The 23,247-nt window shown below is 42.5% G+C and overlaps 1 protein-coding gene across 3 annotated transcripts in view; it reads left to right on the top strand.

The window, feature by feature from the left end:
• LOC126283788 (scoloptoxin SSD14-like) overlaps positions 1-23,247 on the top strand; it is a 506,030-nt gene that overhangs the window by 307,628 nt on the left and 175,155 nt on the right. Inside the window, exon 1 of one of the 3 annotated variants that reach the window (XM_049982301.1) lies at positions 317-642. The exons of the other annotated variants lie outside the window; for them this stretch is intronic. Within the exon in view, the coding sequence (XP_049838258.1) occupies positions 548-642 (95 nt within the window). The 5' untranslated portion in view covers positions 317-547. Of the gene's footprint in view, positions 1-316; positions 643-23,247 lie in introns of those variants that run through there. 3 annotated transcript variants of the gene reach the window in all.

Here is a 23,247-nt window from a genome sequence, read left to right on the forward strand (position 1 = left end):
GTGTGTATGACGTTGCTCCGTCTCGTTGGTGTCTGTCGAGTGGCGATTTCATTGTGGATGACGTTTTATTTTGCTTACCCTGTACAAGATGATGTAATCATCCTTCATCGTGAGTAATGGAGGTGGTTCACGTTCACTGCTACAGCATTTACCGTCATACCGCTGCCCCACCCCTCCCTCCCGACACGTTCCCTAGCTCTACGCCTACCCGAGCATCGGCGTGGAACTCAAATCTGTGAACTGGATCGGTTGCTCGCCATGTGTCGACGTTACGTAAGAACTGTCGGAAGTGGCCCAGACCGCCCGGCCATCTGTGTCAAGGGCGTGTGGCGTGCCGTTGCCACTTCCGCCCTTCCAGATCGGCAGCTCTCTGGAGCCCCGCCGGTAGACAACACACACTTGGCGCCCGGCGCGGCGGTTCCTCCCTCACTGCCCGGTAGCCGCTGCCCGCGCCTCGCGTCACCGTGAGTCAGCCGGCCGCCGGCACATATAAGCGGCGGCTCTGCGGCCGCGACCGCAGTCCACACACGGGCGCCGTCCATACACCATGGGTCTACCACAGAGGCTATCCGCGGCCGCCGAGACGGCGCGCTCCCGCCGCTACAGCAGCTACTCCCCCGTCGGCCTCCCAGTCGACCGTTGGTAAGTCCACACACCAGGGGGACAGCAGCAGTGCACGTTCGTAGGGATGGGGAAAATTTTCATAAATGTCGATATACGAGGGACATTTCATAAATAGCGCACACTCCTTTTTAGTTACTCGTTTTTTTCAATATGTTTCCATTACTTCAGTATAGTCTCCCTGCTTCTCCAAGATTGAGTCCCAAAGTCTCGGTAGATCTTCTACTCCATCCAGTGCACCATTCTGAAAAGAATGGCTCTCGTAACTGTGTAGACACTCTCCCAGAGTGTAAGTAGGCTATTTAGGTTTCTATGTTGGTAATGTCACGTAGCGCTCTGTATGAAAATCACTGGCTGTGCTGTGTGCAGTCTGTGGCTGGTTGGCATTGTCGGAATATTCGCTATTATAGTATTGGGCAGTTGGATGAACAGCGCATAGCGTTGCGCAGTTGGTTAGCAGCCAGCAGTGGTGGATGTGGGGGGAGAGACGGCAGAATTTTGAGAGCGGATGATCTGGACGTGTATCCATCAGAAAGAGTAAATTTGAAATATTGGATATCATCATATATATATAAATTATGGCTTTTGAACATTATTAAGGTAAATACATTGTTCCCTATCAAAATCTTTCATTTGCTGACTATGCCTATCAGTAGTTAGTGCCCTGAGTAGTTAAAACCTTTTATTTAGCTGTCAGTTGTGGCGCTCGCTGTATTGCACTAGTTAGAGTAACGAAGATTTTTGTGAAGTGAGTGATCCATGAAAGGTATAGGTTATTGTTAGTCAGGGCCATTCTTTTGTAGCGATTTTTTAAAGTCAGATTGCGTTGCGCTAAAAATATTGTTGATCAGAATAAGTAGAGTAATGTCTGAGTACGTTCAGTTTTGCTCATCTGTTTCAAAATCAAATAATGTAGAGGTTTATCAGCACAGTTATTGAATAATTTTTCTAAGGGGACTTTTCAAGAAAAAGATACCGACGTCCACGCATAGGATTTTTCAACTTCTGGCACATGTCGCAGTCTGGTGGGCTACTTCGGGCTGTAGGGAGGATGCAGGGACACTTCCCATTCATGATCATACAGTTTTTGGGCTACGACATTGCCGATATTCCAACGAGAATTGTCATGGAGAATTAGTGGTCAAGCCTTGAACAACTGAGGTCGGGTTATGGAAATTTTTCTGCGCAGGTTTTTAGTCAAGTTGCGATAATAAGCTACTGTGCACTTGGTCCACATGGCACTCTGTCATGATTATTTCTTGCTGAACATAAGCAAAAAAATCATCAGCTTGTCCATTGATTGCTTTAACGCGCGGAGTGGCCGCGTGGTTTGAGGCGCCATGTCACGGATTGCGTGGCAGCTCCCGCCGGAGGTTCGAGTCCTCCCTCTTGCACGGGTGTGTATTTTGTTCTTAGCTTCAGTTTGTTAATTTAAGTAGTATGTAAGTCTAGGGACCGATGACCTCAGCAGTTTCGTTCCTTAAGAATTCACAAATGGCTCTGAGCACTATGGGACTTAACTTCTGAGGTCATGTCCCCTAGAACTTAAAACTACTTAAACCTAAGTAACCTAAGGACATCATACAGATCCATGCCTGAGGCAGGATTCGAACCTGTGACCGTAGCGGTAGCGCGGTTCCAGTCTGTAGCGCCTAGAACTGCTCAGCCACTCCAGGCGGCAGGATTTCACACACATTTGAACATTTGAGTGCTTCGATATTTTTTGGACGTGAAGAATCTGGAGCTTTCCACTCATTGCACTGTGATTTCAACTCCGGTTCAAAGTCTCCAATCCGCATTTCATCAATAGCGACAATTCGAGAAAAGAATCCTTGACTTTCACGGCCTAATCGTTGTTCGAGCAAGGTTGCAATGACCAGGCGTTTCCGCTTGTCTTCCACACTGTGTGGACCCACCTCATAGGAGGTGGGTCCACCTCCCTGAATCATTTGTCGCAATACGGAATACTGGTGTTGGGGTAACTTCTGTGGCTTCAGTATGTTCATCAAAAGTCGCACTGCGGTCTGCTTAAAGAGCATCTGGCACAAGTTTCAGACTTCAATCATCTGTTGACGCTCGCCGGCCGAAGTGCCGAGCTCTTCTAGGCGCTACTCTCTGGAACCGCGTGACCGCTAGGGTCGCAGGTTCGAATCCTGCCTCGGGCATGGATATGTGTGTTGTCCTTAGGTTAGTTAGGTTTAATTAGTTATAAGTTCTAGGGGACTGATGACTACAGCAGTTAAGTCCCATAGTGCTCAGGACCATTTTTTTCATTTTTTTTATGTCGCTCGCGTCCTTCTGGGTTTTGCATTATCGTCTATGCTCATACGACCACTACGAAAATGATTAACCTAACGCGAAACTGTAATATGGTCCACTGTAAATTCATCTCCAAACTTCACTTACCGCACTGTGCGTTTGTCGCGTTTTTGCCGCGTAAAGTTTCGATCTTGACGTACGACCTCTGGTCTTCAGCAGTCACAGCACCAGAGACCCTTGCAGGTTTATTTTTACCTGTCCTCAATTTTAAGTTAGAACAGACAGCAAAAATATGTTGTTCTTCCTCTAGCTCCCAACTACATCTGATGTAATTTTCATTGTAGTTACATCAATTAATCCACAGTAATACCAACCTGTGCATTATTTATGAAATACCCCTCGTATACTCTATCGATATTTATGAAATACGCAGATATCATCAGGATAAAAATCTGTATTGTGAAATATATCGATATTTTTGGCCCATCCCACATGCGAGAGAAGTCTTGGAAGTGGAACCCTTCCGGTATATGTTCTGTGCATCGAATACGAGGGTTGGAACTTAGTGGCAACTATTTACTTACAACCGATACAAAAGAGGTACATGTTTGCACCTGTTGCCGTCCTTCAAAGCGTTGTGTAGAACCCGTTGGCAGCGATGTGGAAGGCGTAGTATACCATTAGCAGAACCTGTTCTGTTGATAGTGCGAATGGAGCGATCTACTGCCTGTTGAATCTCTGGAACAGTCCTGAAGCGAATGCCACGAAGTGGTTCCGTCATCTTCGGAATCAGTCACAAGGACGAAGTCCGAGGAGTATGGTGGACGGTACAGTACTTCCCAGTCCCATCGAGCGAACAGAGCAGCCACAGCTTGTGCTGCATACGCCCGCGCATTGTCGTTCAAAATGATGGGTGGGTTGCGCAGAAAGTGTCTCCCGCTCCTTTCGCAAAGCTGGTCGCAGGTGATGCTCCAAAAACGAAACAATTCTACAAACATTCAGATTGTTACTTTAATCTGAAATTCTCGCACTTCATTGTGCGTCCGATCATGGATCAGTTCAGTACTGAACAGTGTGTGCTACTAGTGAAAATGTCTACAGGATGTTCCAGGAAAAATGATAAATATCTGGCGAATGAAAGGAACGATCATTGGAGTCAGTCTAATAAACATGGGCTCAAAAGTGCATACCTTACGCGCTAAGAGCACTTGACTATCTTCAATACTGTGAAACACATCTCTTGTACTGCTTAAGTGCTCATATCTCTTGCAGTATGCAGTTTAGTGCCCGTGCTTACTAGACACTTTTTTTGCTTCGAATGACCGTTGCTGCCGTACCTCTAAACACTGATCATTCCTCCTGGGACATCCTGTTTATTACTACACGGGTAACCAGGTGCATGGCTCCACTTGGAGGTTGCCCTTCTATCGGTTTCTTGAAGCAAAGAAATTGATTTTCGATACTTCGTGTAATTATTGGCCGAATTTCAAAATTTTATATGCTATTAGTATCTACTGATTAAGAGGTATAGTCTTATCTTAAAGGTTTAATAAGCTAAGCAAGTATTGCAGTGAAAACTTACATCTTGAGGCAGCGTAACCAGTGGCGCACAGATTACGCACTGTTCATCCAGTATTGAAATATGGGAGCACTAAGCAACTTCCAAAGAAGCTTTCACATAATTTTCTCCCTTTCGTTAAAAGTATGGATTCGAACTGTAAATTCATTTTATTTCTCATCATTCATTATATATATCTCCACATGAAAACTTTGTTTACCCCATTTTAGTTAATTACTGCAATATTTTTTATTACGTATCCTACGGGAGCAAGTTGTCACATCTCTATTTACTGTACAAATATTATCTGTGTAAGTCGCATATCGTGCTTATCTGTGATTGCGATATTCAGTTGTCACCTGAAGATTGCCTGACAAGCCGAAAGCCTGTTCGTGACAAATATAATTTTGCAGAACGTTAAGAAGTGTTTTCCTTCTCAACATTATAATGTTCTGCCAAGCACCGACGGACAGTTCAGTAAATGATAATTTTAAACCTTTCAGAAACTGTTCTCTCTAATACCCCCTACAAAATTACGAAAGGAAAAAAAAATATATCCCGTACTGAATTTTCGCTGTTCATACAGTTAAACTTCAATATCGGGTATGAAATTTGATTACATCTTTACTACTAACTCCATTTGCGCACATTTTTCAGACAGTATCCACACATACCATTGAATGAAGCTGCAAAATTACATCGTTCTATGACATAAAGTTCAGGAGAAATGACGTTTCACCGCGGGGGGTAGCCGTGCGGTCTGAGGAGTCTTGTCACGGTCCGCGTGGCTCCCTCCCCGTCGGCGATTCGAGTCCTCGCTCGGGCATGGGCGTGTGTTGTCCTTAGCGTAAGTTAAAGTCCGATTAAGTAGTGCATAAGCTTAGGAACCGATGACCTCAGCAGTTTGGTCTCATCAGACCTTACAACAAATTTCCAAAAAATGACGTTTCAAAGATTGAGGTATGTTAAAAACTAGAATTTGCTGATGAGAGAGCGCAAATTACCAGGGCGTCAGTCATCCGGTGTCTGATAATAAGAGCACATAAGGACTCATAACGCAGTTTAAAGATAATTTCAAACGTTTCCTCGCTTGCGCACTTAAATATTAACGCATTAACTAGTTTGTGAGGTAATGAAAAGTCCGAAGCGAGTTTGTAAATGATGTTAGATTCTTTAAGAATCTGGGATGGGGAATTTACTGGTTTTATCAGAAAGGAGGAAGTTATGAAGAAACTGTCAGACGCGTTCGTGCGGAGGCGCAGTCAGGCACCGAATGAACCATCCGTTCAGACTTTTTGAAAGGTTCAATAGAACAGGTTCAGCATTGAACACGAGTTGTGAGCGCCCTCGTTCAGGCCGAGCAGTACAAAACACATTATGGTGATTCGTGACAGTGTGGCTGTTAGTCAGTGATGTCTGTTTTTCGCCATTCCCAAGAATTAAATTCCTTCCACTCCATTCTCAAATTATGTGGAACTGGTGCAGCAACGATGGTAATGTCACAGAGAGAATTCAGTCTTGGTGTCAGTAAAGATGATTTCACTAAGTCATTTGCGACGCGTTTGGCTTGTATTAGAAGGCATCTTCAGACAATCGAATTATGAGTCGATAATCATCTCATGAAATGAAGAGCCGAACGTATAAAATTACAGCCAGACAAGAATGGTCCAAGTTCATGCACAAAGCTAAGATACGGAACAATGCCGATAGTCGCAGTTTGTACCTTGTGAAGATTTACGGTAGTGTGGTGACAAACCACCAGTCAGTAATAATAAACGCGAACTCTCATATGGTCAGATGCAAAAGTGAGTTCTTAAAAATACAGATTCTGTCAACAGCATAAAGAACTCTTCTGGAGAAGGAAAACAACACTGCTAAAATGAATAAACCATGACTGTATACAACAGGAGAAAGCAAACTGACTGCATGTCGAAAGAGCTAAGACGTGGACATAATTAAGAGACTTCCCCTTGAAACGTCCCCTTCGAACAATTATACAAGACTGTGCTTAAACTGACACACAATATTTTTAGCGCAACGCAATCTGACTTTCAAAAATCCCTACAAAAGAATGGCCCTGACTAACATTAACCTATACGTTTCACATATCACTTACCTCACAAAAATCTTCGTTACTCGAACTACTGCAATACAGCGAGCGCCACTACTGCCAGCTAACTAAAAGATTCAAACTACGGAAGTCACTAACTACTGATAGGCATAGTCAGCAAATGAAAGATTTTGATAGAGAACAAACAATGTATTTACCTTAATAGTCATAATATATATAGCAGTTCATGACATCCAGTCTTACAAATTTCAAAACTCCGCCATCTCTCTCCCCACATCCACCACTGCTGGCGGCTCACCTCCAACTGTGCAACGCTACGCGCTGTTAGCATCCAGTTACCCAACACTACAATGGCGAGTATTACAACAATGCCAGCCAGCCACTGACTGCACACAGCACAGCCAGTGACTTTTCATACAGAGCGCTATGTGGCGTTACCAATAAAAACAGCCTACTTACACCCTCTATCATTATTGACTGGTGGTGTCCCACCCTTCTATAAAGCTTCACGAGAGACAATTTGCAACTATCCGTAGTGTTCCGTATTTTAACGCTATATAAGCACTTGACTCATTTTTGCCTGGGTGAAATTTTATACGTTTGACTCCTCATTTTATAACATGGTTATTTACCCATAGTTTGATAGTCTTATGATGGCTTTAAACAGAGGCGATACGCATCACAAATTAAGAACTAATAATACCATCTTTATTCCAATGACTGAATTCTCTCTGTTCCCAAGAATTGGGTATACGATATTCTTCAGTACGGTGGATTCTTCAGTATGATGTCCATTACCAGCATTACAGAATTCAATTAAAGCAGCAGCTCAAAGAAGCGGATCATATGAAAAGGCGACATTTTGTTGACTGTTTACTGAGAAGATTGGATGATGGCGGTACTGTGAGGAACATCTTCAGTGACAAGGCGCATTTCAACTTAAATGGATTAGTGAATAAACAGAACTCTGGTGTGTGGGGGACCAGAAAACCCGTACATGGTTCAATACGTCGTTCGTATGTTTCCCATTCTTCAACTTCATCGTTGTGTGCTTGGAACGGCGGTGGCGTCGCGGGCAGTGGAGGCTTTGGATTTCGGCGATCAGTTGTCTGAGTATCCAAAAACTGGTGCAGAAGTTCTTGAAAGAATTGTTGCCATTCCGTAGGTGCTGCTGTAATAACCATGATGTTCGACGGTTCCTTCCACTATACTCATCGCCACTGGAAAATACTCAGTATTGTAGAGAGTGTCGGTGAGGTCCGTCGGAGCTGGTCCTAGCTCGGCGAGGAACTGGCTGTACTGCTGTTGCGCTGGCCTTATAAAGCCGGCGGAGTACTCCAACTTTCCCTGTATCTGTGAGGCGCCTCTACAGAAAAAGGTTCACATTAGTCTCTAGCAAGTTCTGTTTGTTTTGAAGAACTGTTTCCTCTTGGTTGCGCCTGCAAGTGCTTGTGTATGTTATGATACATATGGTACACAGGGGTGTCTTGAGTATAGTCTGCTTGGCAGGGACCATCTGTGGCACACGTAACAAAATCAAAGTTATCTCACCTTCTGCATAACTGTCATAGCACTTGCAGTGGGTCCTGACGCAGTTTGGAATTCCTGAGTGATGGTCTGGATAGATGTCTGCCTATTACACATTACGACCCTTTTCCACTGTCTGTGGCCTTCGTTAGTCAACAGACATGGTTGGCCTGTATGCTTTTGTGCTGTACGTGTCCTTTCTGTGTCCACTTCACTACCACATCGGAAACAGTGGACCTAAGGATGTTTAGGAGTTCGTGTACAGGTGTATGGCACAAGTGACACCCAACCACCTGACCACGTTCCAAGTTAGTGGGTTCTGCCGAGCGCCCCATTCTGCTCTCTCTCACGATGTCTAGTGACTACTGATGTCGCTGATCTGGATTACCTAGCAGTAGGTGACAGCACAATACACCTAATAAGAAAAACGTATGGTTTATGGGTTGTCCGGATACTTTTGATCACATAGTGTGTAACTACATACCCAATGGTAGAAGGGTAGAAGAATAGGAATACAACGAATAAAACGGTGCACCTAGGTTGGCTACGTATTGATGTAGACACGAAGCTATTATTATTACCTCAGAAAATTCAAGCTAAGACCATAAAACTCATTTTCACACTTCAGTGCAACATATTTTTTCCAACGATGGATGACTTGGCAGGTTGCAGAAATGTGCATTTTGCTGTTCAGCAAAGGCGCAACCTCGAAAATAACCCCTGCCACGTAGTGGTTTCTTCGTCGAAGGAAGAAAACACTGGGTGCCACGTAAGGAGAATACAGGGGGGGGGGGGGAGGGGGGGTTGACTGCTCAAACAAGCAGCATTTCAGCATTTGTGGCCATTCTGTGCAGAATGAGCTGATACGCTGTCATGGAACAAAATCGCCCGTTTGGACAGCTTTCCGCTACCTTACGTTTCGGCAATTTTTGCAACTTCGTCACGAGATTTCGACAGTATGCTCTTTGAGCGCAACACTGTGGCAGCCTCGAAAATCACCCAGTATTACCTCGCCCTTGAATTATTTCGATGCTGGTGATGGCTATACATGTTTGCACTGATTGCTTTTCTCCTCTTTCTCAGAATCGTGGTTATGCACCCCAGCAACCGCACCCTGTGATTAAGCGGCTAAAAAAGTGCAGTGGTGGACAAAAAAATATGGAAAGGTCGCGAAGAAGTGCATGCTTGAACATAAATGCAGGTGCCAGACAAGCCTGACGAGTCTGTGCAATGTCCTCAATAAGTTGCAAGTCCAGTGGTGGTGAGAACAGCGTTCTGCGTAGTTGTGAGTGCATTATGTCGGAGCTAAGTGAATTCGAACGTGGGCAAGGTGTTGGTACTCGCATGGTGGGCGCTTCCGAAGTGATTTTTGTTTCAAGAAGTACCTTATCGAAGACTTATACTACATAGACGAAAGCGGAAAAAAATCATCCGGCAAGTCACAATACGGACGAAAGTACGTTGTGATCTTGACGGGCGGTCAGTGAAGAAGATTATGACCACAATTAGGAGGATGAGGGCTGCAAAAATCACTGCAGAGACTGAATGTCACACTCGCGAACACTGTCAATACCAAAACATGACTGGTGTTCCAGAAGAAGGGAATTGGAAGGTGAGCTGGAATTCCAAAACCAGCGTTCTGTGATGGAAACGCCATTAACAGCAAATGTGGTGTTGATGCAATAAAACCTGAACTATGGAGCAATGGAAGAATGTCATCTGGTCGGATGCATCTTGTTTCACACTGTTAATAACTTCTGGCATAGTTTGTCCCAAGAGTGAAACATGGCATGGATACGGTGGTGATTTGGGTAGTCATATCGTCGTATTCCATGGGTCCAATCTTACTGTGCAAGGTTGCATTTCTGTCAGGGGTCATGTTACGACTTTGGCTGATCAGGTCCATCCCACGGTACAGTGTTCGTTCCCTAATATTGGTGATGCTATATTCCACCTGTTCACACAGCTTGCATCGTCCATGAATTGACGAATCTCCCCTGGCCGTATCTCAATATTATTGAGCTCTGTGGTGGTCTTTGGCAATGGGAGGGCTTAACCGCTATCCACCTCCATCATCGTTACCTAAACTTCCATTATTTTGCAGGAAGAATGGTTAAAGAATCCCTTGAAAAACACACAGAAGCTGCATTTATCCATTCCGATACGACTGGAAGCTGTTTCGAATATCAGCGGTTTTCTACACTGTATCAGGCGTGATAATGCGTAGTGTTTCCATATTTTTGTCCGTCTTTGGTAACACAGATTGGCCCGACGTAGTCAACATGTCAGGTGCTACCTAGGTTCAAAAATGGTTCAAATGGCTCTGAGCACTATGGGACTCAACTGCTGTGGTCATCAGTCCCCTAGAACTTAGAACTACTTAAACCTAACTCACCTAAGGACATCACACACATCCATGCCCGAGGCAGGATTCGAACCTGCGACCGTAGCAGTCGCACGGTTCCGGACTGCGCGCCTAGAACCGCGAGACCACCGCGGCCGGCCTACCTAGGTTCGGTGGGCTTCCTGAACAGTCGCGGAACCTGATGAATGGAAACCTTTGCCATGATCAAACTGCCGAGCAAGTTGTAGAAAACTGATTCATAGCTGTTACTTCACTTCCTCCACTGTGATACTCAGGTCTTAGGAGCACCTAGAGCTCTGCTTCTCTTGCCATGCCCGGTCCTTCAGAAACATGGTCTGCCAAAGTATTCTTCGTCATTCAGGCTTGTTTGACTGGAATAGCCTGCGCCGGCTACCTAGTGTCATGCGTGTCTCCGTACACTTTGAACAAATCATGTATTGTTACAGCGTTGTTCCTCTTCAAAGGCATAAAGCCTATCGCCGCACGATGCTTCACTTTATCAAGTAACTATGACATTTCGTTTCAGTTTCTCTATCGCCGTGGTACGCTACTGTATCACAGGGGCGTCAAATGTATACCAGGACTGCAAACATGTAGTTGGGATTGCCGCGCAGTCTGCGATATGGCGCCGTAGACCGCGCGGCTGCAAATTAATTAATCACATAAGGTGATAGTTAAAACTTGAATTAACGCTCACATAATGAATGAAGGATGGGCCCACCTTTTTGCAAGTACACAAAATAGTGTTTTGTTTTTAAGATACAAGCAAGTTTGGCCAACTGTGGCATCCTCAGTGGGTTTTTCGCCTTCTACTTTTCTCTTATTTTACATTGTCTGTGTCCTGTGGCTGCCAGCCGAAATCAGCCACAGTACACAATGTCACCAAAGTGTTTCCAAGCCACAACAAAATAAAACACAGCATTCACGAACGGGCAGCTCAACTACACAAAAACGTTGGACACGCAAAAACAAACTTGACACAGCTAAGGACTAGCGAAATACTACAGTAATAACACGGTATGCTGATAAACACGCAGCGATTTCGGTTAGTAGCCACAGGAGACACACAATGTAAAGTAAAAGAAAAATATGAGAAAAAATACCACTGGGGATGGCACAACCGCGGTGTAACATGCATAGGTGTTAAAATATTATTTTGTGTAATTTCAAAAAGGCGGACCCACCTTTAATTCAATATTATTTTCTGCAAGCACGGAAACTGAGCTCAAAACTCCAGTATGATTAACGCTCGTACATTCAGTCGATTTTACTTACAGCTCGTATTGTACTCTTTAAGTTTCAACTGTGCAATGCTCTCGAGAGAGCTCTTAGTGCAGAGAAGAACAGCACCGTAAAAACTGCGGAACACACAACAGTCGAAAAATGAAACAATTGATCTGTAAACAAAGGCACAAGAGAGCCAAAGCTATCAGCAGCAGATTGGCGCAGACAAAATAAGCGTTCAACAAATGTGCCCTACTGTTAACAAATGTTCACATCGAATATAAGCAGCAGCTGCTTAAAGCGTGTATCTGAGGCAGAGTACATTACGGAAGTGAAACATGGGAAATATGGAGAAAAAGAAACTGAAATATTTGGAATGTGGTGTTACAGAAATGTCAAAAATTGACTTGGCAGACGGTGCGAAATATATAGTAGAAAGAGGATATGCAGAATCCTGCACGAAAACCTTACCAGAAGGGGCACGTTAGTGACACACCTGCTACCTAATACCGCAACACACATCTGGATGCTTGAAAAAGCAATAAAGATAAAGTTGAATACATTACAGAACATATCAAATGTACTAGGTACGTGAAGTGTGACATGGTTACTTTGAAAATAGCGATCCAGAGTTTGACAATATGTAAAAAACCACAACAGTCTATGATCGCAAGTTTTTGTTTTATTCAATGACTTGTTTTCATCGTAATGATCACCTTCAGACTGATCGACACAATAGTGTGCGTATTTATGATTAAGAAAATTATAAGAAATTATCAATAAAATGTTTTTAACTTATCATAATGCTCCTATTCATAAATATGCACATTCTTCTGTAGATCAATCTGAAGATTACCATTTATGATGGAAACAGGTCATTGAGTAGAACAGGAACTTGAGGCCACAGACTGTTGCTGTTTACGCATTATACTTGATATGTAACGCGCGCGCCAAAGCTATGGTACTTAGGGTAGCGAATCAGGACATCTAATCAGCGTCAAATAATGTTTCATGCGTATTTCTGATTGAACATTACAATCTGAAGAAAACCAATTTTGTAATTCGGTAGTACTTCATACACTACTGGCCATTATAATTGCTACACCAAGAAGAAATGCAGATGATAAACGGGTATTCATTGGAAAAATGTATTATACTAGAACTGACATGTGATTACATTTTCAAGCAGTTTGGATGCATAGATCCTGAGAAATCAGTACCCAGAACCACCACCTCTGGCCGTAATAACGGCCTTGATATGCCTGGGCATTGAGTCAAACAGAGCTTGAACGGTGTGTACAGGTACAGCTGCCCATGCAGCTTCAACACGATACCACAGTTCATCAAGAGTAGTGACTGGCGTATTGCGACGAGCCTGTTGCTCGGCCACCATTAACCAGAGTTTTCAGTTAGTGAGAGATCTGGAAAATGTGCTGGCCAGGGCAGCAGTCGAACATTTTCTGTATCCAGAAAGGCCCGTACAGGACCTGCAACATGCGGTCGTGCATTATCCTGCTGAAATGTAGGGTTTCGCAGGGATCGAATGAAGGGTAGAGCCACGGGTCGTAACACAACTGAAATGTAATGTCCACTGTTCAAAGTGCCGTCAGTGCGGACAAGAGGTGACAGAGACGTGTAACCAATGGCATCCCATACCATCACGCCGGGTGATACTCCAGTATGGCGATGACGAATACACGCTTCCAATGTGCGTTCACCGCGATGTCGCCAAACACTGATGCGACCATCATGATGCTGTAAACAGAACCTGGATTCATCCGAAAAAATGACGTTTTGCCATTCGTGCACCCAGGTTCGTCGTTGAGTACACCATCATAGGCGCTCCTGTCTGTGATGCAGCTTCAAGGGTAACCACAGCCATGGTCTCAGAGCTGATAGTCGATGCTGCTGCAAACTTCGTCAAACTGTTTGTGCAGATGGTTCTTGCAAACGTCCCCATCTGTTGACTCGGGGATCGAGACGTGGCTGCGCGATCCGTTACAGTCATGCGGATAAGATGCCTGTCATCTCGACTGCTAGTGATACGAGGCCGTTGGGATCCAGTATGGCGTTCCGTATTACCCACCTGTACGCACAGACTCCATATTCTGCTAACAGTCATTGAATCTCGGCCAACGCGAGCAGCAATGTCGCGATACGATAAACCGCAAACGCGATAGGCCACAATCCGGCCTTTATCAAAGTCGGAAATGTGATGGTACGCATTTCTCCTCCTTACACGAAGTATCACAACGTTTCACCAGGCAATGCCGGTCAACTACTGTTTGTGTATGAGAAATCGGTTGGAAACTTTTCTCATGTCAGCACGTTGTAGGTGTCGCCACCGGCGCCAACCTTGTGTGAATGCTCGGGAAAGTTAATCATTTACATATCACAGCATCTTCTTCCTGTCGGTTAAATTTCGCGTCTGTAGCACGTCATCTTCGTGGTGTAGCAATTTTAAAGGCCAGTAGTGTATATCATTGTACACCAAGGAGTGCGATGTTGTACAGGTGAAATACATTGTCATAAACAAAAAAGCGGTAAACTCTACATTTGCAAATACTTTTGTTTTTAATTATTTTCTAATAGCTGTCAGCGGTGTTTCTCTGTTTACACTATTGCAGATGAGTTTTTCGGAGATATTCTATTGTATTTTTATAGGTTACATGTACTCGATCATAGTTTCAGGTAGAATCATAGAATCTCATAAGGACTTCGACTTAACGGTCGAGAGATGTAAAGCAAATCACCCCTGAAGGATCTGAGCTGGTCTAAGAGCAAGATTGCTCGTCAGGCAGGCGTGAATTTCCGAAGCACTAGCCAGCTGTTTCCATCTGATTTTCACTTTGGTATCCACACATCCCGCTGGTATCTTAAGGGAACAATCTTATTCTTAGTCAAGCAATAACTTGTGGAGAATTTTGCAATTCTCGGCTGAATGAGAGGGTTTTGTACAGAACACAGGTCAGCAATGCTAATTTTCCGATGCCTCTTTCAGTAACTGTTGAATCGGCTTAGATTTACTAATCTGTATCAAACAAAGTATGTGGTGATAAATGCTTTGTAATATCAGAGATAACACAGATGCGCGTTCAGACATACTAAAAGAATTTCTCCTCATCTAGAGGGACTTCAAATCTGACCTAATCCTTCCTACTGGCAAAAATTCACGCTTGCTACACACAAATTTCAGACCTTGACGAAAACATCAAGTGGACTTGCCTGTTACCTCGTGCAGATGCGTTCTGAAAAGCGGGCGAACATGTAACAACTGCAGAGCGTATACAATCTGTCCTACAGTGGAGCATATTGGGCCGTTGCCTGTCAGTAGGAGCCTTTAACGCACATGTGTATTCAAAATTGTATTTGCTTTGCGATTAGTGTCGTTGAGTTTTGTTTAAACGACATAACCTTCGCCATCGACTGTGCTATTCATCATAATTTTCGTTACTGCAACTTCTTCCTAAAGTCGTTATAAGATACTTAAAGCACCAAAAGTGTTGACAATTGTTGTCCGCAACATCTTACGTCTTTCGTAGTAAATTATGAACGTCTCTGCAAGTGGTGATTCCAAAACAAAGAGATCTGAAATGTAAAGAATTGGCGTTTACACATTTCTTGTTTACCTCCAAGAACGGTAACTCAGGCTGTGTCGGTGACTGTGTGCTGAAATTTTAAATACGGCAGTATTTCGTTGCCATTCACTTATCGCGACACGTTTCGGAGACTTTTATCCATAGTAGGACGGCAATTTTGACATCTCATAATGAAGATAATGCTCGTTCGTGGAGATACTTTTCTGCCATGCTTTTGTAGGTTGCCTGCCGAGAACCCACATTTCGTCCTCACTCTTTTCCTTTTCTCTTCGGTGTAGTTTATCCGCGTCTCGAAGGAGTACATTGGTGTGATTAGGTCATGTACATGATACTGTTTGAACCTCAGCTCTCTAGGTCCACGTACATAAGAATTTTTGGCAGCACCCAGTATTCTACAATGAGTGTGATGACACGTAACAGCAGGAAGCAGTTGTTTAGACTTCTTGACTAGATTCAAAGACAGCCTCGTGGCATACATATCCGGTTTAAAAACGAATGTGACACTTAATGAAACATTTGTCTTTAGTGTGCGTTATAGGAGCTGAAATCTGTTGTTGTGGTCTGCAGTCCTGAGACTGGTTTGATCCAGCTCTCCATGCTACTCTATCCTGTGCAAGCTTCATCATCTCCCAGTACCTACTGCAGCCTACATCCTTATCAATCTGCTTAGTGTATTCATCTCTTGGTCTCCCTCTACCATTCTTACCCTCCACGCTGCCCTCCAGTACCAAATTGGTGATCCCTTGATGCCTCAGACATGTCCTACCAACCGATCCCTTCTTCTAGTCAAGTTGTCGCAAACTCCTCTTCTCCCCAATTATATTAAATACCTCCTCATTAGTTATGTGATGTACCCATCTAATCTTCAGCATTCTTCGGTAGCACCACATTTCGAAAGCTTCTATTCTCTTCTTGTCTGAACTATTTATCGTCCACGTTTCACTTCCATACATGGCTACACTCCATAAAAATACTTTCAGAAACAATTCCACTACATCCTATTATCCTCGTTTTGCTTTTGTTGATCTTTAACTTATATCGTCCTTTCAAGACACGGTCCATTTCATTCAACTGCTTCCAGGTCCTTTGCCGTCCAAAATAATTACAATGCCATCGGCGAACCTCAGTTTTTATTTCTTATCCATGGATTTTAATTCCTACTCCGAATTTTTCTTTTGTTTCCATTACTGCTTGATCAATATAGAGATTGAATAACATCGGGGATAGGCTACAACCTTGTCTCACTCCCTTCCCAACCACTGCTTCCCTTTCATGCTCCTAAAAAACGAGTGTGACAGCTAATTAAACATTTCTCTTTAGTGTACCTTATAGGAGCTGAAATCTGTAGAAAGTGAAATTTACACGTGTGTTACGGGAGTTAAATTACCGTGAAATGTTTGAGATTTGTTTCCCTGCCGGGAAGTGAGCAAGGCACACTCAGCTGCCACCTAGCGTCCACATTGAGTACTACATCGAAATAGCTTGCGGAGGCAGCGCCGTTGGTTGCTATCGAAAGTTCTGCGACGCTCCTGTTGCCGGTTGGAAGTTTAACGCTGCGCTACGCAAACAGTTAAAATTAGTTCTATCCTCTCGTTACTTATTAGCGTATAATTAGGACGAATCCTCTGCAACCTGCTGATCGCGCACCTAAAGTTCTCGAAGCCTCGCTAATGCGCATCTTTTAAACGGTTGCGAAAAGTCGCAGCTGTCTTACGTACACAGTACAGAGCCGATAAATTCATTGTACTTTTTATCTTACGAAGACTGAAAACAGACTAGAATTGCGACAACTTGAAGATGAAACTGGAGCAGGGAAACAAAATGGAAATATAGACTCCAAGTAACTGCATTGTTTTACCACATCTATCCTTTCTGAACACCTTTACTCTTCATTGTTTCGTACCTTCAATTGCTAAAATAATAATTTTAAACAGTTGCTATTTTATTTATGCACTGTCTTTTAGATATGATGGTATCTGATACTCAAGTACTAATGCAAAGAAACGTAATGATGCTTTAAATTCTTGCTATGACTTAATCTTTAAAATTTAATAATTCTCTTCCTGTTAATATTTAATTAATTCACTTACGTCGTTCAGATTTCATAACGATGACGGCGTTATAATTTAAAGTTGTCCAGTCCCTGTTTTCTTTTCTTTAAATTGTTGTGAGCCAGCGATCGTGCAATGCTGTTCGCTTTCAAGTCTACACATTTATTAAAGTCAGGTCCAGGAAACACTTCTGTGATCACAGTTGCGATTTAGACGGTATTCGCGTAATTGTACTGATTAAGAGTTATCGTTTCCGAAAGACGTAGGTTCGATTAAAGCAGTGTGCACTTTTGTGCGTATATTGAAAATATTCCTAACACGTCGCGTAACAAAAAGTAACATGCGAATCACAACCGTGGTCAAACGAAGAAAATATGACCACTTAAATGTTCTTCGCTGTTATTCAGGACAGGTTTAGATTAAACACCGCAATTTTCAGTCTTTAGAAATCGCAAGACGATACACTTCACTTCAAAGATATTTGTTGATTGTCTGCATGGATTCTCTCTCTCTCTCTCTCTCTCTCTCTCTCTCTCTCTCTCTCTCTCTCTCTCTCTCTCTCTCTCTCTCTCTCTCCTCTTTATAGCCTCTACTCACACTACATACATAGATTAAGAACTTTTCTTTCTCTACCGCCCAGTACGAGAACACAATCCGCCCAGAATCAGTTCTCACTTAACAATCATACAGTTTCGTAGTACAAACAATGCTAGTTCATTCCGTGCATTAGAAAGTCTTTGTTTCACTGAGCACAAAAATTAAAATAATAAAATTATAATTACAGTTTTAATTAATATCGTCAATTTTTCTTTATATCATGAAAATGTTTGACATCGTCGTAATATTTTTCATCGTTGTAGCACTATAACCTTACGGTGAATAGGACATTTACAGCTGCAACAGTAAGTAGGAAATCTATAATTAAGTTTCCAGGTTGAACTGATAGTGATGAGTGGTGAGAATCACAAATGGTAGTAGTTCTAAATTAGAATCGCAGAACTATGTTCTGTTCAGTGAGGCAGTGATAAATTACTACATAATCGGTGGAAAGAGTAATCGGCTGCGTTGCACTGAAAAATCTGGAAGTGTTGTATGTAAAAATCTTCCCTCGTGACGACGGAAAAACGGTAAAACTCTAACCTGAGAGTGTTCTATTCGTAACAAGAGCTATAGCAGAAAAATTGAAGAGGAAATAATTGGAAGTAAACTTTCATAATGTCGTCGTCTCAAATAAAATGTGTTGCCAAAGATAATTCTACATAATAGTCGTAATTTATTACGAAGCTATTATCGTGACTTGGCTTGATACTAAAATAGCATTTCAGGTATATATCGACGATTTTGTAGAAATATGTAGAACAAGATTTAAATTTTTCATTGTTAATTAAGAGCGATGTTAAGCGCAATAGCATTCCTCACTTTCTGTGCTGTGCCCATGATTGTGTTTGGACAACATTTCGGTTTGAGCAACAGTTAATTCATGGCTAGTTCAGCGACTTCTTTGTACTACAGACGTACTAACAAAATTCAGGCTGTAAAGGTGGGTGGATCTCACTGTGACACACATCTTCGAACCGAGAGGCTATTTCGTAACCGTTCACACTTCGATTTAGAATGGGAGTCAATTATTTAGGAAGGATCACAATAGTTTATTGGTTGGACTCGTTGCCATGAGTAAGGAAGACCAGCGAAAAATGCTCATATCGGATCACAAAAAGGTGAATATGCTCCTGTCTAAAATAGTGCTACCAGCTGCCTCATTCTACATTCCTCAGGACCTTTAACAATTTTCCCAATTATTTTGGCACGCGAACATATTTGCGCTTTTTTTAAATATGTACCTGATCTCTCACTCCAGTAAGTTCACTTAACTGTAGCTCTCACACCCATTAGTCGCTCGCTCTAAGTCTCTCATATCCTTCTACTACCAGTTGCTCTCTTTTTCTCTTTTTTCTCTTTTTTTCTCTTTTTTCTCTTTTTTTCTCTTTTTTTTCTCTTTTTTTTCTCTTTTTTTTCTCTTTTTTTTCTCTTTTTTTTCTCTTTTTTTTCTCTTTTTTTTCTCTTTTTTCTCTCTTTTTTCTCTCTTTTTTCTCTTTTTTTCTCTTTTTTTCTCTTTTTTCTCTCTCTCTCTCTCTCTCTCTCTCTCTCTCTCTCTCTCTCTCTCTCTCTCTCTCTCTCTCTCTCTCTCTCCCCCCCCCCTCTGTTTCTCACTTCGCTCTTCTTACACCCCAATCACTGTCTACTACTGTCCAGTCTTTATTCCTTTTGCGTCTCTTACCCACTGCCCGTGTCTCCATCTTCCCAAACATAAGGGCGAATACCTTTTTGGGAAATTTTTTAAAGAGGCTGAGGAAGGTAGAATGAGGCAGTTGTTGCCCCACTTTTGAGTCAGTCTTTTGCAGAGGAGTATATTCGCCTTTTGTGTTCCGATAGGACCATTTTTCCTTTGGTTCCCTTCGTTTCCCTACTACAGCAGTGTACATCACTCATGCGATGCTGTTGGACGCATGATCTCTTGCAAGGCCTATATGCGTTTTGTGCTTTCAATACGCCGTATGAAAAACTATAATAAGGCGACACAATGCAGTAACATTTTTTTAGAATGTCAAGAAACATTTTACATGCCACTGATGATTTCAAGTAGTCACTCGGAACATCGTGAGACGAATTTGAACAATTGCATTTCCGCTCCAGAAGGGCAGGCAGCGACATAGGAGAATATACATACTTACATTAAACTACCGATTTCGGAGTTACGTAACATCTTCTGACGTTCTATAAAAGCAAAGCTCATTAAGAAGTGTATAAATTCACTGCATGAATACTCAGAGCGTCGTTACAGAACACACAAGCCTGCCCCGTCGAAAAAAACACTAATTAAAAACAGTCAGAATGGTGAGAGGGAAAATTGCAACGAAGTGTGTGCAGTGGGTGCCATCAGACTGACAGGATATTCATCTGTTCCTTGACAGTATGTAGTTTGATGTTCGATTATTGCTTTGTGAAAATAAAGCTAAGTATTAATTTTCTGTGCAAAAGTGAACGCACTTTTGAAACGTTCTGGGTAAATTGGGTGAAGCCTCAGCATGTCAATGAATACATTTCTCCTCCGACAGACCGCAGCATAAGTGAAAATGTTCCATATGGATGTTAATAAGAGTTCAAGTACCCGAAACACACCGGAAAATACTTAGAATGATGATTTCCTTACGAGGTAGACACCATAACTGAAGCTTTTTTTTTTTTTGTATGAGAATGACAATACGCTCCTCACTTTTTTGATCCTGTTTCAAAATGGGAAGTTCCCAAATCGTTAGACAGCCATGGATAATGTGAAGACTGGAAATGTAAAACGCTCTAAACGTCAGATTTGACATTATTCGCCTGCCGGTGTGGCTGAGCGGTTCTATGCGCTACAGTCTGGAACCGCGCGACCGCTACGGTAGCAGGTTCGAATCCTGCCTTGGGCATGGATGTGTGTGATGTGCTTAGGTTAGTTAGGTTTAAGCAGTTCCAAGTTCTAGGGGGTTGATGACCACAGAAGTTAAGTCCCATAGTGCTCAGAGCCATTTGAATCAAAAAATTTGAGCCATTCTTTTTGACATTATTCAGAAGAATGAAAATAAAAGTTTATCCCTGTTTGTAGATAACTGATTTGCATTTTAAAAAAATGACTCTCCTGACACCACAGGATTACGCTGCTCACCTAATCACCGCAAAAAAAGACAAATTAGAAAATACAGTACTTCAATAAGAATGCAAAGTGCCATACCAGGAACTGGTTCTATGTGCCAGTAACATTTTTTTTCTTTACAGTTGATCTCTGCATGAACAAAACAGCAACCAGTCACTGTTATAATACTACTACTTTACACAAATTGCCCCGTTACAGGTTTCAAACTGATAGGTTCAACCTCAGACGAATGTTAATCTTTGTATTATATTTGTTGCTTACATTAGTTGCTGGCTGTTTTTTGTCGAAGAACTAACGTAAGCCGGCTGTTTTTTGTATCACTTCACTAAAACTCCATATTCGCACTTAAATGAAGTAGCAACTTCTGTTTTGGAAAATTAACTATAAGTATTGTACGTGTTAACAAGTATTGTCACAAGTAAATATTAAGCCTTTTGCAAATACTAAATCATGTTTGACTGTTGTGAATATGATGGTCATAAAAGTTTGTTAAACGGTGTTGTTTCTACAGCACCTTCTGATTCATTAAACTTCAAATATAGGTCGTACATAATGCAGACTTTTGCAGATAATTGATCCTGATGGTTGGTACAAGATAAACATCTCCGCATTTTAAAATCATTCCATTCGGTTTTAACCATTAGATCTAGGGTACTTCCCTCGCAAGAATACGGTAGACTGACTGGCTGCCGGCTCTATAGGAGCAGTAAGTTTCTCCGTGCCGTTTCGTGGGTAAACCCCATATGAAACGACGCATGACAGCCAGCCAACAAACCTAAAGCACCATCAGACGGCAAGAATTCTTGCCGTCTACAAGCGGCCCCTGGTACGTTGTTTTACATCACTTGTTATTGATATATCGCAAACTCTTCATTCTACAACAGACAGGTCGCTCTGAATATCACCTGCACTAAACGGCTTAGCGATATTACATATTTTCCCGGAGTGCTCTTTGTTTCGACGTATTTGATTACTGATGCTGGAAACAGAGGAAAATGGCGGAGCCACACAGTCAAACCACTTCTTGAAACGTTGTCTACGTAATACTAAAAAGGCCGGTAGGCTGACAGTCCAACAATCGACAACCAGCTTCGTACTTAGTTCTTAGATCGACATTAGTACAGTATCGGGAACATATAAGCGTGCGGCTGAGGAACTACATGGACGCCAAGTTTTGCAGACGAAAACCTCTCGGTAACATTCGTTTCTAATTTCTTCAGGAATTAAATGTCAAAAGAGCAAGAAAAATTAGCACACAAGTGGAAAAAGTTGACATAAATCATGTTGCAACCAGAAAGCAGCTAGAGATGGTTATTTAATGTTGATTTAGCCGGCCGCGGTGGCCGTGCGGTTCTAGGCGCTTCAGTCCGGAGCCGCGCTGATGCTACGGTCGCAGGTTCGAATCCTGCCTCGGGCATGGGTGTGCGTGTGATGCCCTTCAGATAGTTAGGTTTAGGTGGTTCTGAGTTCCAGGGGACTGATAACCACAGCAGTTGAGTCCCATAGTGCTCAGAGCCATTTGAACCATTTAATGTTGATTTTGAAATACAAGCTAATTTGGCCATTTTAATAACAAATAGAAGCGGCACCCAAAATTCCTAGCACAACTCATAGGCTAGCCCTGTACCTTTACTTGCATGCAACAAGCAATATCGAGAAAGAGAAGCGCTATTCTTTGACATAGTTCCCACAAGTATACAGTACCAATGTTATTGAATAATAAGAACGTTTAAGCATGCAGCCAGAAATACATTCGGTTACTCGAAACACACTGACGCGTTCAACCCACGCCACTCGTGTAATATTGAAAACAAACTAGCCCCAAACACGTGTAAAAGATCTAATACGCCGGGTTGCGGTTCATGACAAAACAGAACAAAGTACATTTATGATAGGTTCTTGCGCACGTCGTATAACAGCGGTTTAGAGAGCTGTTCATTTCACGAAGTTATTTATTACGTGAGAAATCAGAACCTCCGAAAACAACGTTTTGTACATCTACCTGACTACTCTTCAATTCAGATCTAAGTGTTAGGCGGAATGTTCTTCAGACTATTTCTCAACCGTTCCTCTCTAAGATCGCCGTGAGAAAATCAACGCTTAAATATTTTTGTAAGAGCTCTGATTTCTCTCGCTTTAGTACGAAGATAATTCATCCATGCGTACGATGGCGACAATATATTTTCGCAGCCGGAAGAGAAAGTTGGTGACTGAACTTGGGTGAACAGATCTTGTCGCAACGTTTAACGCTTTTGTTTTAATTATTGCCACCCCATCC

This window comes from Schistocerca gregaria, chromosome 1 (genome assembly GCF_023897955.1).
Source record: "Schistocerca gregaria isolate iqSchGreg1 chromosome 1, iqSchGreg1.2, whole genome shotgun sequence".
Classification (NCBI taxonomy): domain Eukaryota; kingdom Metazoa; phylum Arthropoda; class Insecta; order Orthoptera; family Acrididae; genus Schistocerca; species Schistocerca gregaria.